General features: G+C 44.3%; 1 protein-coding gene across 2 annotated transcripts in view; it reads left to right on the top strand.

The window, feature by feature from the left end:
* The window catches only part of cntnap1 (contactin associated protein 1), a 171,131-nt gene that overhangs the window by 76,433 nt on the left and 76,538 nt on the right, over positions 1-18,160 (top strand). Inside the window, exons 2-7 of one of the 2 annotated variants that reach the window (XM_039740726.1) lie at positions 854-955; positions 7,352-7,545; positions 8,769-8,916; positions 9,001-9,204; positions 10,671-10,855; positions 12,587-12,739. In XM_039740726.1, the coding sequence (XP_039596660.1) occupies positions 854-955; positions 7,352-7,545; positions 8,769-8,916; positions 9,001-9,204; positions 10,671-10,855; positions 12,587-12,739 (986 nt within the window). Of the gene's footprint in view, positions 1-853; positions 956-7,351; positions 7,546-8,768; positions 8,917-9,000; positions 9,205-10,670; positions 10,856-12,586; positions 12,740-18,160 lie in introns of those variants that run through there. The other variant, XM_039740727.1, reaches the window with a different exon arrangement.

The following is an 18,160-nucleotide window of genomic DNA, read 5'->3' as shown; positions in this document are numbered from 1 at the left end:
CAACTGCATGGAGGAGTGGGAAAAACTGTTGAACACTCCTAGACAACTCTAGGAAATGCTGACTTGAGTCAAGTAACAGTTAACATAGGCAATGCGTTTATCTCTGTTATATGCCATTTTGTATGGGATTAGTAACAGCAGTGTTAATATTTGTGATGCGCCATCTGTTGGAATGAAACATACAATGCATATGTCTCTGTCATTTGGCATGGGATTCGTCAAAGCACTGTTAAATATTTGTGATGCGCCATCTGTTGGAACAGCAAATGCAACGCATATGTCTCTGTTATATGCCATTTGTTACAGGATTTGTCAAAGCACTGTTAATATTTGTGATGCGCCATCTGTTGGAACAGCAAATGCAACACATATGTCTCTGTTATATGCCATTTGTTTCACGAATAGTAAAAGCCTTGTTAATGTTTGTGCTGCTCCATCTGTTGAAATAACAAGTGCAATGCTTACGTTTCTGTTATATCATTTGGTACGGGATTAATAAGAGCAGGGTTAATTTTTGTGATGCGCCATCTGTTGGAGTGAAAAATTAAATGATTTTATCATTAAAGATGTTTGTGATGTGCCATCTTTTGGAATGACAGAGACATAGCAACCGGACAGACACAAAGATGGACACACAGATGCTTATCTTTGTGTTAAGGTGGTTAAACTTTTGCAAAGTCACGCTTCCTTTTTTAATTTAAAGATACTGTTTAAATGAAGATCCAGTCTCGATATGCCCACACTTACTTTTTCACATGACTGTAACTGTAGAGAAAGATTGTCGTTTGATGTAATTAGATGCTGTTTGAAACATCAACTAACTGTCCCTTTTTTTTTTTTTCTCCTTTTATAGGGCCTTGCAGGGATGCTCTCGTCTCCCCACTGTATGCCTCATCTTTTTTAGCCTCCTCCAAGTATAGCGTTTTATACTCTCCAAATCTTGCAAGACTTCACGGTAAGACCCTGCTATGTTGCCGCCTCCTTGACGTTTAGATTTTGGTTTTGTGGTGGTCAGGGTTAGACCAAAACGCTGAAAATAGGAACAAAACATGAACCATTGTCAACTGGTGCTCATCGTGTCAGTGGCAGGCCTAGGCGGGGTGGACGGATGTCAACTCTTGTTGTCTATAGTGGGTACTCAGCATTATTAGACTTTATACAATACAATTTATTTTCTGTATAGCCCAAAATCACACAAGAAGTGCCGCAATGGGCTTTAACAGGCCCTCCCTCTTGACAGCCCCCCAGCCTCGACTCTCTAAGAAGACAAGGAAAAACTCCCAAAAAAACCTTGTAGGGAAAAAATGGAAGAAACCTCAGGAAAGGAAGTTCAAAGAGAGACCCCTTTCCAGGTAGGTTGGGCGTGCAGTGGGTGTCAAAAGTAGGGGGTCAATACAATACAATACAATACACAGAACAGAACAAATCCTCAATACAGTGTACAAATAAAAATTTTAGAACTACGGAGTAGAATTTAACAGTAGATGATATCACATAATAAGATTTGGATATTTTTAGAGTCCTGGAGACCGCAGCCATCAAGCTGCCTCTCCCTTTTGGCCATTCCAGAGCTGGGCCAGCCAATCCGATGAAAGGACCCCTCTTTACCACGATTCCTGCGATCCTCCATCAGGGATGACTTTACCTTTGGCAGGCAGAACAACTTGGCAGGGGGCCGTGGCACCAAGTGCCACATTTGAGTACCAAGAAGAGAAACAGAATAGGTGAGGGTTAGTATCCAATTCTAACTGTCATGTTACTTATGTTTTAGTGCAAATGGCTAACAACAGAGCTGCAGTCTGAACAGTAAATCAGCAGCTCTATTAGACTTTATTAGACGACTGTCCCCCTCGGTGCACTCCCCGCTTCAGAAGCACAAATGGTCCCCTTTTCAAAGTCAAAGTGAACTTTATTGTCATGTCAACCATATACAAGTATACAGATAGACGAAATTGCGAAACTCAGGGTCCACAGTGTAACAACATGACGTGCAAATAATAAATAAAAAATAGAATTAAAATTAAAACACTAACAAGACATTGTGCAGAGACAAGACAAAGACGTAGCAGCAATAGTGACGTGTAGTTAGAATATGAACATTAATGCACTGTATGGTATTTGCAATCTAGGTGCATAAATATAGTCAAGAGATATGTAATAGAATATATAATAAATAATAGATATAGATAATACAGAAATTATCCGTGTATACTGTGGACTTTAAGGAGCATGTGCACTTTTACTTTCATAAATGCTGCCCATCGGGTAACAGTGCCCACTCAGTATCATTCGGGGGGGGGGTCAGGTGGTCCCCATGGTGTCCCCAGTCGTCCCCATGGTGTCTTTTCTGTAAGCATACCCCCCCCCCTTTAACTTTCATCAACATTGCTCATTCATCATCAGAGTTTAACGACTGTGAGTGGGTGTCTGGAGCGCGCGTCACTTAACTTTCGTAAACGGAGCCTCTCAGATGGCAGCGGTCACCTGTGTTGCCTAATGGATCGAGCGGCTCTCCATCTTATAGTGGAACGCGTGATGTGGACGACCAGTAAAATTATCTATTAACGAATAAAAAAAAAAAATGTCTCTGAAAACAGTCCAAGGATTACAGTGTGAGAGAGAAAAAGGAACCCAAAGGGGATCAACATTTGAAATGTTGGCATTAGAGCTAGAGCCGCTACACCTGCAGTACCTTATAATGTGCTCTGAACACTTTGACGATAATGGCCAGATAAATGGAACGTGTGATGGTAACTTCATTTGGTTTAAAGACTGTGCATCATATGCAGGGGATTCAGTTTGTGCCAATGGCCGGGCGAAGCCCATTTGGAGCCCTAGGCATGGAGGGGAGGATGGTGCCCCTCTCCGTCCAGAGTAGGTAAGTCAGTATTAGACTGACGACCAGGGTGGGAGGGGTCCTCTGGTCCCCTTAGTGGCTTGAGGGGTCCCCTCAGTGCCCCTTCATTTACATAAATTGCTGCCCTCTGGGTACATACCTCAGAATGTATGGAGCGCACGCCTTACCTTTCATAAACAGTGCGTAAACATTAGTACAACAACAACACCATTTATTTATATAGCACATTTCCATCCATCCATCCATTATCCAACCTGCTATATCCTAACTACAGGGTCGCGGGGGTCCGCTGGAGCCAATTATAGCACATTGTCATACAAATAGTGTACAGTAGCTCAAAGTGCTTTACATGATGAAGAAAAGAGAAATAAAAGACAAAGTAAGAATAAAAATAAGACAACGCTAATTAACATAGAATAAGAGTAAGGTCCGATGGCCAGGGAGGACAGAAAAAACAAACAAAAACAAAAACTCCAGATGGCTGGAGAGAAAAAAATAAAATCTGAAGGGGTCCTGAGTCCACGAGACCACCCAGTCCCCTCTGGGCATTCTACCTCACATAAATGAAACAGTCCTCTTTGTATTCAGGGTTCTCATGGGAGGACTTGATGATCCATCAATGTAGGGACATCACGGTGCTTTGATTAGATGGTGGTGGCACAGGTCACCACCACAGAAAACTGGGAAAAGAAACAGAAGAGAGAGTTGGGGTCAGTACGGATTTTAGAGCCGCCATGAATAGTTATTATGATGAATTGAACATACAGAGTATCAGGATTAAGTTAAAGTGAAGTTATGAGAAGGCCATGTTACAGTAACGTGTTTTCAGCAGTGTGTTAAAGTGCTCCACTGTATCAGCCTGGCGAATTCCTACTGGCAGGCTATTCCAGATTTTAGGTGCAGAACAGCAGAAGGCCGCCTGCCCGCCTCACCACTTCTTTTAAGTTTTGTTCTTTGAATTCTAAGGAGACACTCATTTGAGGATCTGAGGTTACGATTTGGAATATAAGGTGTCAGACATTCCGATATATAAGATGGAGCAGATTATTTAAGGCTGTGTAAACCATTAGCAGTATTTTAAAGTCAACTAGTAGACTTTGATGACTGGAGTTGGGGGATAAGGTTTCCCCCTCAGTGCCCATAGTGTGTGTGTCCCTTCAATTACTTAAATGGTGCCCCTCTGTGTACATAACGCAGACTTTACGGTGTCCTTTATGGATTATACGGCTCTGGCTGTAATCACCACTCTTCATTTTTTCGTGCGGGCACCCCATGATGCCCCCAGACAAGATGCCCATGTCAAAACCCTACCTAAATCTGCCATAGCTTCATGTTATCAGTTTAGTTTTAAAAGAAGAAATTTTCCATTTTGCCCACGTATCAAGTCTACACTCAATAACCCGTAATGACAAAGTGAAATCTACAACACGATTAAGTGTGTAGAAAGCGAAAGGGGGTCCTGAATCCATCCCTGTATAAAATGAAAGAGGCTGGTGCTAGGGGTCCAGTGTCCCAGTCTCACCTTCAGAGCTGTGAAGAAAATGCAGCTGGACCCTCAAAGACTCTTAGGACGGACACCTCGCTTGCATTCGAGTCGCCCTGAGAGGCAAAACCAAATAAACTAGCAGGAGCAAAACCAAAAGAACACAAAAAGTGAGAAAGCGGCGATGAACTCTCCTGCACCAGCTTGCCTGCTGCAACGACCTCGAACCGTACTGTGTGGTTTTATTGACATCCGTGTTAAATACATCACTTTAAAAAGAACAAAAAACTCACACACGCTTCCTTCCAAGGTTTTTGAGGTCAGGTTGTCTAAATAATTTTTTTGTTCGATTTAAAAAATCCCTCTGCGCTAATAAAAACCTACCTATCCTTATTGTGTCACTGTCAAGAATGTTGGGGGGGGGTTGGCACTAAGGGCTCCCCAGTTTAGCGAATTGATTTCTTCAAGAAGTGGCAGATTCTTCTCTGCTTCAGTGGACGCGTGTCATTCTTATTTCTGGGCAGGCTGGAAATGAAGGCACCTCCTTGGAAATGCGCCATTTATGGAGTGGGAGGGCTGAGAGAGGGAGGAGCAGAGGCGGAGCTTGTGTGATGTCATTTTTGTGATCAAGTGCATAGCAGAAAATGGGCGTGGCCGCCAAGAAGACCCACTGTAATGGAGATTAAAAAAGGTTCAGAAATTAAAATAGGCAAAGGAGAAATGAACTAATTTCGGAACAGAACCAAGTGCACTTATGTTATTTTGCTGTTGTTTATTTGTGATATCTTGCATTATGTCTTTTAAGAATAGGTTTAAGTTTGTATTAGATAGTGTTGTCGCCTGAGGAAATTCACACGTCCACCAACGAAATGTTGGGAGTGCCAACCAGGTTGCCCCTTTTAATACCTGATGAGTCCCAAAAACAAACAGGCGCACGATGGAACAGATAACAAGAGCACAAAGGTGACATCACCTGGTAGGGCTGGTAAGTGGCTCAGTATCAGGCTGGAGCTCCGTCCTGTGGCCTGCCTGCTCTTCCCGAAATGAGTGAGACGACCCCGCGGTTTCATACTTGCTGTTCCAGAAGGGGTGGAGCCAATTGCCCGCATTGGGTGGTTTCTCTGAGCCGTGGGTGAAAAAAAAGACAGAAGTGGGTGTGCTTGCCTCCAGTGAGCCCAGAAGGTGACCCTCTGACGTGCATTCGTGACAACAGTTAAACGGTTGAGAGGGGTGGCCATGTTTTACTTTACGGATAAGAACAGCTGTGCTTTGATGTTCGGCTGACCTCCCTCCAGTGTTAATATGATTATAAATTAAAATAACAGGCAACCAACGGCTGCTCCTCTACTGAACTCACTCCATAGCACACACTGTAAGTACAAAAGAAATTTTTGGTGAAACCACAAGTGGGCACCACTGAGCCTCAAACACAATAATGCCCAAGTACAATTCTGGATTCATTCATCCATCCACTATCCAACCCGCTATATCCTAAGTACAGGGTCACGGGGGTCTGCTGGAGCCAATCCCAGCAATCACACGGCGCAAGGCAAGAAACAACCCCCAGGCAGGGTGCCCGCTCACCGCAGGGCGCACAAACCAAGCACACACAATTTAGGATCGCCAATGCACCTAACCTGCATGTCTTTGGACTGTGGGAGGAAACCCACGTAGACACATGCAAACTACATGCAAGGAGGACCTGGGAAGTGAACCTGGGTCTCCCAACTGTGAGGCTACCCACTGCGCCACCATGCCGCCCATTCTGGATTCAAATAAAAGATTTTTGTTCACTTCCAACATCTCTCTTTACACAAACATCAGCCTCAGTGCACAAGTATGAAATTCTCTCCTTCCACCTTCTGACTCAACCAAGTGAGGCTTTCAATCTGACCCAGGAACTACTTCTGTGGGTCACTCCCTGGACATTCAGGGCATTTCTGGGTTGTGGAGAAATGAGGGCAGTCCAGTCCCGGCAGTGTCCTCTGGTGGTATCAAAAGACCCCGACATGGCTGTGTTTCCAGACTCCAACTCCCATGCCACCCTGTTGGTGTGCTAATGCTACATGTTAAGTGCTGACTTATGATGTGACATTTGTGGGATGGGGGGGGGCACTGGAACAACTACCATTAAGCCTGATCACATATAAACAATAAGGGGGGAGTCTCCACTAAGTCCCAATAAGGGGAGGGGAAGTCCTGATTACATCAAAGCAATAAGGAGGGGGTGGGGGTTCTCCACAAAGTCCTGATAATTGTCTCATGAAGTCCCGATTGCATTAAAGCAATCTTGGGGGTCTTCCATTGAAGCAATAAGGGGGGGTTCCCCCATAAAGTTCAGGTTGTGTTAAAATGAATAGGTTTGTTAAGTTAAGTCTATTTGTTTTCCACAACTGCAGTTTCGAGAGAAAAGGGGGCTGGAGGATTGAGAGGAAAACTGACATGTAAATCCAGTGCTGTAAATCCTGAAATTCTGTACCGTTATACAAATGGAGTTTTCCAGTACTGGTATAGCGCACAACCCCAGTATGGCTGTAGGCTCATTCACTCCTCACAACACCTGATAAGAGTCTCATTTTATGAAAGGGAACAGCAAAGCAGAGCAAGAAGAAAGAGAAGCACAACACCAAGTGCTCAGGAGACGCAGCGACATTAATGTGCTAAAAATGCACCGGCAAACTTGCAAAGTCCGAGAGAAATCACTGACTGAATCTGAGAACGTAAAAAACATCCAAGAAATCGCAGGCATATTGTCAAATGATGGAGCCTGTGTTCTTTATAATTCCAGAAGGGTTGACATTCCTGCCACTATTTCAGCTTTTAGAGTGGGTGAACATACAGTATCTGCCAGCACTACATGGCCGTGCCCATGTGGCATCACACATTGGACACAGGATGATGCCGCATGATGATTTGACTGATGGAATGCTCTAATGACTAGCCGGGTTCAGATGAGCAAGTTGCGGTCTACTCTACTGTTGCGGTGAGATTAACTTGTCGTTTCTTTGTAGGTAGCAGTGGATGGTCACCATCACCAAGTGACCAGCAGCCATGGCTCCAGATCAATCTGAACTACAAGTACAGGATCACTGGCATCTCCACACAGGGCACCTTCAACAGCAACGACTGGGTGACGAAGTACATGCTGCTTTACGGAGACCGGCCTGACAGCTGGAAACCCTATGTGCAGCGAGCAGGCAATATGGTGGGTATCGGTTTGTGCCATCTGGGTGAGTGGCAGCTGTAACAGAGTGTTTATCATAGAGCTTTTAAAGCAGCAGGTGGGGAATTCTAGAGATGGCCATCAAGAAGCCAGAGGGCACCTGGAGATCCAAACTTTGAGGAGGAATATGGGCGGAGAGCTTGCCTTGGAGGTCTTTTTGTGGGAATAGGGGAAGTAGGCACCAGTGCCATTCAGGACATTTGGTTCTGCTTAATCTGCTTTAAAAACATGTCATGTGAGCTTTGATTCACTGTTAATGCCACATGCCCTCTTGGCACCCTGATAAGCTTGTATAAGAAGCATTGCAGTCAGCTTAGGTTGGTTTAGTTTGCCCATTCTCTTCTTACCAGGTGCCCTTCTCTTGCTTTCTTTTCTGGGGTCTCCTTCTGAAATGCCCACACTCAACCCCTCCAAGCAGGCTAATGCCTTGACATTGTTTTTGTAGTGTCTGCCCTCAAAGATCCTTTCCCAGGGATTTTCAAAGCTGGCATAGGGGTAGAGGGTAGTGTCTGGCAAATCCCACTCCACCCCACCTTTGCTTGAGGTTAGAGGTCAGTGAATAGAAGTTGATAAAAAATGTGATTGATATCCAGCACATGCTGTCAGGCCATTTGTCCACTTTTCATACTCGCTCAGCGTTGTGCAGGAACAGAAAGTTCCTAAGCCCCTTGACTGGTTGCAATATAGCAGCCTGCCCTCAAGGGGGCAATACTCCACAGGGTCACTTTTTGTTTGAGTTGCCATAATGTGCAAATAGGAAACTAATACCACTGAAAAGGCACTATAAAGTGGTAGGAAAAGCAGCTGGGCTGCCACCATTTGCTCCTTGGCATGTGTGACCATGGATCGGATACTGTTGGGATTTTGCTGTCCTGGGCAACTGCTTTATTTTCGAGCAGTTAGATTTAAACTCAGTGTGTGACATCATTAACCAAATCAAGACCCTTTCCTTGTCATTCACAAGGTCCTCTGAGTTCAGCTGTCAACATCTTTCCAGATTTACCTTTCTAAGCAATCCATTGTTAGAAATGTGGGGCTCCATTATGATGTCAGAGGCTAACCTGAAAGTTGACTGGTTGAACCACAACACCAATTTTGATATCAGATCACCTGTTGTGTGACTTGGAATATAGTGCCCCCTTCTGGCAGCTAACGATTCTTGGCATTTTTGTTCCCCTGGTGAATCTCTTACATATTTCTGGAAGACTTTTGCAGGGAACTGGAACAACTACCAGGTGAAGAGACACTACTTCCACTATGCCATCACAGCCAAGCACGTCCGCTTTCTCCCCATGGAGTGGAACCCTGATGGCAAAATCGGAGTACGACTGGAGCTCTACGGCTGCTACTATGGTGGGTTGAGTAGCTTCTGGAAAACTGCGATGGTGAGGTGCCTGTCAGAGCCGCTCATGTCTTTGGCTGCTCTCCACTCCGCAGGCTCGTACGTCATGGCGTTTGACGGGGATGACGTGATGTCGTACAGGTTCAGAAAGAGGACTATGAGGACTCTACAGGATGTCATCGCCCTGAACTTCAAAACGCTGGAGAAAGAAGGCCTTCTGTTACACAGCGAGGGATCGCAGGGAGACTTCCTCACGCTGGAGCTTCATGACTCGAAGCTCGTCTTACACATCAGCTTAGGTGACCAAAGGGCAGACGCTGGCCCGGCATCGAGACTTCTTTCTCTTTTGAGAGTGATGTGTGTGTGTGTGTGTGCACATGTGTTTGAGTGTGTGTGTGTTTGAGACTGCTGCTTCATGGTAGTTGTGTGCGTGTGTGTGTGTGCGTGTTTGTGTGAGTGAGAGCTGCTGCTGCATGGTAGGTGGGTGGAGCCTTGTATGAGTGTGTGTGTGTGTGTGAGAGCTGCTGCAGCTACATGGTAAGGGGCGGAGCCTTGTGTGTGTGTGTGTGAGAGAACTGCTGCAGCTACATGATGAGTGGGCAGAGCTTTGCATGTACAGTAGGTGTATGTGAGAGCTACTGTAGCAGGTGGATGGTACGTGCGTGTGTGTATGTATGTGTAAGAGCTGCTTCAGTTACATGGTAAGGGGTGGAACCTTGTGTGTGTATGTGTGTGTTAGAACTGCTGCAGCTGAATGATGAATGGGTGGAGCCTTGTATGAGTGTGTGTGTGTGTGTGTGAGAGCTGCTGCATGGTAGTTGTGTGTGTGTGAGTGTGTGTGTGTGAGAGCTGCTGCAGCTACATGGTAAGGGGCGGAGCCTTGTGTGTGTGTGTGTGTAAGAACTGCTGCAGCTGCATGATGAGTGGGTGCAGCTTTGCATGTAGGTGTGTGTGAGAACTGCTGCAACATTTGGATGGTAAGTGGGTGGTACCTTGCATGTGTGTGTGTGTATGCGTATGTGTGTGCACGCTGCTTCAGCTACATGGTAAGGGGCGGAGCCTTGTGTGTGTGTGCGTGTGTGTGTGTTTGAGTGTGAGAACTGCTACAGCTGCATGATGAGTGGGCGGAGCTTTGCATGTAGGTGTGTGTAACAGCTGCTGTAACAGGTGGATAGTGATTAGGTGGTGCCTTGTGTGTGTGAGAGAGAGAGCTGCTGCAGCTACATGGTAGTTGTGTGTGTGTGTGTGTATGTGTGTGAGTAAGAGCTGCTGCAAGGTAGGTGGGTGGAGCCTTGTATGAATTTGTGTGTGAGAGCTGCTGCAGCTGCATGATGAGTGGGTGGAGCTTTGCTTGTAGGTGTGTGTGACAGCTGCTGTAGCAGGTGGATGGTGAGTGGGTGGAGCCTTGCGTGTGTGTGTGTGTGTGAGAGAGCTGCAGCAGCAACATGGCTGTTGCTGCAGGTTTGAACTTCTTTTCTCTTGTTTATAATTTTGTGCTTGCGGGGGGCTTCTTAGATGGGGGGCACTAACAACATTTTATGTTGTTTTTTTTTTTCTTTTTTTTAAATCTCCTAGTTCCAAGTCTATGCTTGTTTTTCCAGCTCACTTCTCGTCTTTTGATCCTTTAGTTAAAAATTTCCTGTAACCTTTTCTGTGTCAGCACAATATTAGATTTCCATCAATCCTTTCTTTCTTTCTTTCTTTCTTTCTTTCTTTCTTTCTTTCTTTCTTTCTTTCTTTCTTTCTTTCTTTCTTCTGCCTTCAGGCTCTAGCAACACCCAGGACATCACTGGCAACACGACTGTCTCTCTGGGCAACCTGCTTGATGATCAGCACTGGCACTACGTGACCATCCAACGCTATGGCCGCCATGTCAACTTTACCCTTGATGGTCAAACCAGCAGATTCATCTGCAACGGAAACTTTGACAACCTGGATTTGGATAATGAGGTGAGGTTATGGTGAAACTGAGATAAAAAAATGGAAACAAAAGGAGTCAGAATTTCAACTTAAAAAATTAAAAAAAAGGAATCAATGTGTTCTTCAAAAAAGTGGATAATCCGTGAATGTGAATGTGTTTGTGTGAATGTTTTTTTTTTGTAAAATGGTATTCATCCATCCATCCATCCTTTAATACAATTGGATTTTGCTGGAAGAGTCCATCCCAGCAGTCCATAAATGTGACCAGCGGTGGACTGTGGGTTTGACCCCCTCCAATATATTTTATGACAATGCCAACTGATTGATAGACAGATTCCCCCCTAAATTAGTTTCTGGCTATGCCCACCTGGCAGAAACCTCCAAATTAGAGCCTCCAGTTAGCACATGGCCACAGGGGAGAACATACAAACTCCAGACAGACAGCTGCCAGGTGGGATTTGAACCCAAAATGCTGAATCAGTGAAGCAAAGAGAGAGAGAGACAGAGAAAGAGTACCAACTGTGGAGAGGGACATGTATGCCCATTGGACTGATACCGGTGGGAGTCTTATGCTTCTGAATTGATTGCCCTTGGCAAATTGAGACAACTGGAGAGGACAATTTGTCACTAAATGTAATTGAACATGGGTAGCATGGTGACACAACTGTAGCGCTGCTGCCTTGTGACAAAGAGACTGGGGTACGAGTCCCAGGTGCTCCATGTGTGGAGTTAGCGTGTTCTCCTCATCACCACATGAATTTCCTCTGGCTGCTCTGGATTCCTTCCACAGTTGAAAGTCCTTCCAGATAAGTGAAATGACATCACTAAAATGACCCCCCTGAGAATGTGTGAGTTGTTTGTGTGTCTTCACCCTGCAATTGACTGGCACCCATTTAGGGTTTTGCCTTGTACCCAGTGCTTGCTGGGATAGAGTCCAACTTCCCCACAACCTGCTCTGGATGGATGCAATTGAACATCACCTGGAAGTGGAACACCGAGGCCTACCTGTGGAGTTGGGTGACCCCAGGAGTTTTGGTGGCTCAGCCTGAAGGTTACCATCTGGGCTGCCATATGGGTGAAGAGCGATTGGCACAGGTGGCTTAGATCCCTAGACTTTGGCAGAATTCAGATGGGAACTGCACCCTGTGTCACACCTTACATATCTACTAGAATGTTCCAACCCAAGGCCTCTGTTCCTCATCTTAATCATAATGTGTCATAATCACACCCGTCTGGACGCAGGGTCCATTTTTAGACATGGGCACCTAATAATCTGGCAGTGACTGTACGATATTCATATCAGTATGGTGACCAATGTGCTATGAGCCACACCACTGAGGATGCCATGGCTGAGAATATCAGAATGATAAAGCATGGCAAAAGCCAAACATTTGGGGTGCCAACTGGGCACCTTGTTTAATTCTAACAAAACTCAAGAAAATAAGGCAAAATGATGCGCTGTGATAGGGACCGTTCCCTTCAGTTAGTGCTCTCCTCTGTCGCACTATCTTTGTTTCTCAATGTTCTCGTTGTCATGGGCAGGTCTCAAATTGAGAGGCCACCTTCCAGGAGTGTCTTCCCTTTATACTGGGCAGACTGGAAAGGGGCCGGGCTTCCTTTGCTTCATTGCTCTCAAGGCTGTGAGGGCAAACCACCCCCTCGTCCTGGCGTGGTGAGCCTGGAAGGTGACCTTCTGGCACGCATGTGTGACAATCCAAACTTAAATTCTTACTCGGGTACCACTTTGTGTTTTCTACTTAGATATATGTCGGGGGGGTGATCAACCCCGTCAAACCGTACCTGCCACATAAGCACAACTTTAGAGGCTGCATGGAGAACGTCTTCTACAACGGGGTCAACATCATCGACCTGGCCAAGTCAAAGGACACCCAGATACGCTTCCCTCCCAGGAAGGTGAGACGCCAAGTACAGCTGAATTTCTGCCATGTCCTCCCCTGGCTTATGTTTCAGTTCCCTTTTTTATTCATTTCTAATGCATCAGTTACTTTTGTTTATGTTAATATTGTTGTACAGTTTTAATATTTGCCTAACAGTGTATTATAGATCAGTATTATTTTATTTTGGGATTATTTACTTTATATGTTTGTGTTTCGGTTCTGCTATGTTCCCTGTATTTTGTGGGAGGACCTCCCCCAAGAGGCGGAGCCACTCTGACCTCATCATTAGTGGACGGCCCCCAGCCTTTATATTCAGTCCGCTGGGTCATTTGAGTGACTTCTTGTGAGTTTTGTTTTTCTAGGATGTACTGTTTTTTTTCTGAATTTTTCTCGATTTACGGGATTCTTTCCTTGTTTGTCTTCGAGTGGTCTTTCAGGCAGCCCCGGTTGGCTCTTTTGAGCTTTTTTTTTTTCCACGCATCTTCTTGTCTATAAGGATTATTGTGGGACTTGACTCTTTACAATCCAGAGTTTTCACGGTCCTCCCTCTTGTGTGAAATTTGAGGACTGTAGTCATTCTTGAGACAATAGATGCCTTCCCAGTAACCGTGGCAGAGATATTAAAACATCGAAATTATGGTACAAAGGAAAAGGGAGATTTAACTTACTCGCCACGTACCAACTCTAAACATTTGAATCCACCTCTGATCCACCTGGCCTTACTCCCCATCCGTTGAGTCTCTTGGACGCACAATATATCAGCCTTTCTTCTCTCCATCACATCAGCTAACTCTCTCCCCTTACCAGTCCTACTGCCAACATTCAAAGCTGCTACCCTCAGTTCCACTCTCTTTACCTTCCTTTTCTCCTCCTGCCTTCGGGCACATCTCTCCACCCCTCTTCTTCTCTGTCCTCAGCCAGAGTTTTACAATCCAAAGTTTTCACTGTCCTCCCTCTTGTAAGACCTGTTTTGTGAAATTTGAGAACTGTAGTCATACTTGAGACAATAGATGCCTTCCCAGTAACCGTGGCAGGGATATTAAAACATCGAAATTAGGGTACAAAGGAAAAGAGAGATTTAACTTACTCGCCACGTACCTCACTCTATAAACATTCAGCGAGGTGTTCCTGACCGATTCTGTAGACCTACAAATAAAAAAAAACATAAATGCTTTCATCGTCATCTCTGATTAATATCTAGGGTTGCCAGACGTCCCTTATATGCTGGACATGTCCCATATTTGATAATTTTGTCTCCTGTCCCATACTGACCTTTCAGGGACACCCAAATGTCCCATATTTAGTTCATTTTCAAATTTCGTAATAAAAATATATTTTTACTATCTTCTTACAGTACTTAGTTGACACTTTATAAGTAATTATACTTTTCTCATATTCTCTTGATGGAAAATAACCCAAATGTAACAAGAAAACGAGTGTTTGCTGCCTGTCAGCAACTTGTTCAGTTGCTATGGTTGGCTGAGGACGGCGACACTCTTACCTTTTTGCTCTCCAGCCGCGCTGCTGTGCAGTTCTGGGTCAGCATTGCAACATACGGGGTCAACAAAGTGGGTTGTTACTACTTGCCACGGCCCACTTTTTTTTCTAACTGCCTTTATTAAATAGTAATAATATTTCTCTCTTGTCTGTAATAAATAAATATTTTCAAATGATTTCACTTTTACAGAATTTTTTGTTAGCTTGTATTAAATAATTTTCAAACGATTTTACTTTTGTTTTCCGCATATCCCATTAAAATCCTTGCTTTATGTTTTTAACTTATGTCTCTACTTTTATATAATACAGTAATCCCTCCTCGATCGCGGGGGTTGCGTTAATCCAGAACCCCCCGCGATAGATGAAAATCCGCGAAGTAGAAGCCATATGTTTGTGTAGTTATTTTTATATATTTTAAGCCCTTATAAACTCTCCCACCCTGTTAACATTATTAGAGCCCTCTAGACATGAAATAACACCCTTTAGTCGAAAGTTTAAACTGTGCTCCATGACAAGACAGAGATGACAGTTCTTTCTCACAATTAAAAGAATGCAAATAGATCTTCTTCTCTTCAGGAGCAGAGAATTTCAGAGAGCTTGCGCGCGCAAAGAAAAGCAAACAATCAAAAAATCAATACGTGTGCTTTTAAGTTTGCCGCGGCATTTTTTAGAGGAGCGTCAGTATCTTCTAAGCAAGCAGCCCCTCTGCTCACATCTCCTCCGTCAGGCGCAGAGAACGTCAGAGAGAGAGCGAGATTAAAGCAACAATCAAAAAATCAATACGTGTGCTTTTGTGCTTTTAAATATGCCGAGCACAGCAATAAAGCGGCATTTTTTTAGAGAAGCGTCAGTATCTTTTAAGCAAACAGCACCTCCGTCAGGCGCAGAGAATGTCAGAGAGGGTGAGAGAGAGGCAGAGACAAGCAAACAATCAAGCTCCGCGCGGGATGCACATCGTATATCATTGAGGAGTTTTAGTTAATATGTAATACATGCTCTGATTGGGTAGCTTCTTAGCCATCCGCCAATAGCGTCCCTTGTATGAAATCAACAGGGCAAACAAACTGAGGAAGCGTGTAGCATAAATTAAAAGACCCATTGTCCGCAGAAATCCACGAACCAGCGAAAAATCTGTGATATATATTTAGATGTGCTTACATTTAAAATCCGCGATAGAGTGAAGCCGCGAAAGTCGAAGCGATATAGCGAGGGATTACTGTATATTAGTCTGGGTGTGTAGGGGGCATGTATAAATTGATATATATATATATAGTAATATAGAGAGAGATTTTAAGAGTGTCCCGTATTTCTAATTTCTAATCTGGCAACCCTATTAATATCTTGACTTCACCAACCCAAAGTTTCTTTTGTTTCTTTTTTTTGTACGAAGCCCACCACTTTCTTGTGAGTTCCTGAACTTGTTTTGGTTGATTTGTATACCCTAGAATACAAGTTTAGCCTTAGTTTACAGGTTAGTGTTTCGGTTTCAGTTCTATAAATTTCTTTGTTGTCTTCTGAGGTCATCGAAAAGTTAATTGCCTATGTGGCTGTTGTGATGTAAAATTTTGCATATAACTTGATCAATGCTTTGTATGTCTTTATTTGTAATTTAGGCAAAGCAATGTAATTTAGTGTTACTTTGGTGAGAGGCATTCGTGTTTGCCCCCCTGTTTACGACTAAATCTCTTAGTAATTTTACAACAGGATTTGGAGGATGTGTCTTAAACCAGTCTGATGAGTATTACTCTGCTAAAGTCTTTCAACACCCGCAAGGAAGCCAGGTTACGTTAACATATGGTTTGGGGGATGACAGGTGTTAAGATGTTCTATTTCCCCCATTGGTCTGAGGTATGGCTGTTTGAAATTGGTTTATCGCAGAGGCCTTTAAGTACCATGATGTCCTATTGGCTCTAGGGGTTGGACAGAGAATCTATAAATCTGCTTGTTCAACCACATTCTCTCTCTTACTAACCAACATATGATGAAGAAGCATCTCTCTTGTTAACAACTGATGAAGACCATCACACCATGAACTGACAAGAACAGCACAATGAAGAGCACAGCTCAGCAGACATATTTAACAGGCTTGAGGCCTGTTCTGAAGAAAGCTGAGCACCAACGATGCCTTAACTAGAGACATTTTAAGTAACTACAAGTCTGTGTGCCACCTGAGCTACACATCAACATTTAATCAGGTTGTATGGTTGCCAATATTCACATGTACTTTGCATTTTGTTATTATTTATGAATATTATCAATAATACATTGTTTTATGTGTAACTTAACTCCTGCTTGTCTTTTTACTACATCTAATTGCCTGAGGTTAGAGATATAGAAGGGAAGGTGGGAAGGAGTTATATATTATAATATAGCGGTTCTCAACCTTCTGAGTTTTCATAACAGTTTTAATCGCACCCCCTCTAACATTTTTTTGAAATGTAGATGCATATTTTATTATACCTACTTAACTTTTATCGACATTTATCTAACTCTATATTTACTGTTCTAGTACCAAAATGTAGTTTAAGTTAATTTGTTTTGGTTTCAACAGATGTTTTTTTCATATTTTTGATTCTTGTTTTCTTTTTTTCACATCTTTGCGCCCCCTTATTTGTTACTTTGCGTCCCCCCTAGGGGGGCCCGCCCGACTTGTTGAGAACCACTGCTATAATAACTTATAAACAGTCTGTGAGATTAGGCATTCTAAGGCTTGTGGACGCGGCCCGGACACAGACAGGCGGACATGTTGTTCATCAAACCACCACACGTTTATTTATAATATTTACAACAATAGCAATGGTCACACAGACCCAGTTCAGTCCAAATAGTGCACAAACCCCAAACAGACACAGTCCTGGCCATAATATGCCTTCTCTTCGGGCCGCCTCCACACTCTCCTCGTGCCTTGTCCTCCTTCCTCCCGACTCTAGCGCTGAATGAATGGAGACGGCCCCTTTTAAACAGTCCCCGGATGATAGTGATGGGAAGTTCAGATCATTTTACCGACTCGGACCTTTGAGTCTCGTTCAGCAAAATGAACAAATCTTTTTTCGAGTCATTTCGTTCAATTCTCTTTCCGGCTCAGATTGCATAGGTTAAGCTTATGGGGCTGAACGAACGACTCAAACCCGAAGACTCGAGAGATGAACTAATCAATTCTGTTTCCGGCTCAGACTGCATACTAGGTTAAGCTTATGGGGCTGTCACGTGATGAACGAACGACTCGAAACAGGTGAATCAATAATTCTAATACAGAAACTATAGGAAGTTGTGCAAATGCACATGCGCGACTGAACGAATCACTCCCACGAGATGACTCGTTCTTCCCGAGTCACATTAAAGATTCGTTCAAAATGAACAAATCTTTCAAGAACGACCCATCACTACCGGATGAGCCCCAGGTGTTCCCGGCATTCCTCCTCTGGCCATGCCCCAGCGTGGCGAAAGTGCCGGCTGTCCTCCCGGCAGCCCTCCGGGTGCCGTCCTAAATCTTCCCCCCAGCACTTCCTGGTGTGGCGGAAGTGCTGGGGTAACAGGTCCCCAAGGCATTGGGGCGCCTCCTGGCGGTGACCACGGGCCCCTACAGGGTGGAGCTTCCATGCCCTGTACCCGTGGCCCCCAGAGCAACCAGGAAGGCGGCCCCCACGTGATCCAGGGTGGGCTCTGACCCTCTTCCGGTCCCTCACGGCGTCCCGACCGGGTCGTTGCCCCTGGCATCCCTGACAGGCTACATATTAATAATACAATAGGGGAAAGTAGAGCAATATATATTACTCTACCGAGATAAAACAGTGGTGGATTCCCAAACCCTTTTGCTCAAATCACATCTCTACATTTTTGTCTTGCTATTTGACTTTGGTAATGGTGTCTCTGACTTCTAAGTTTTTGACCCTTCTTGGATTTCCATTGCATGTTTTCTCAAAAAAGCTCCCCCTCATTC

This window comes from Polypterus senegalus, chromosome 17, assembly GCF_016835505.1.
Source record: "Polypterus senegalus isolate Bchr_013 chromosome 17, ASM1683550v1, whole genome shotgun sequence".
NCBI classification, from domain to species: domain Eukaryota; kingdom Metazoa; phylum Chordata; class Cladistia; order Polypteriformes; family Polypteridae; genus Polypterus; species Polypterus senegalus.
Note: the sequence above shows the minus strand (reverse complement) of the source record. Positions and strands in the feature narration are given on the sequence as shown.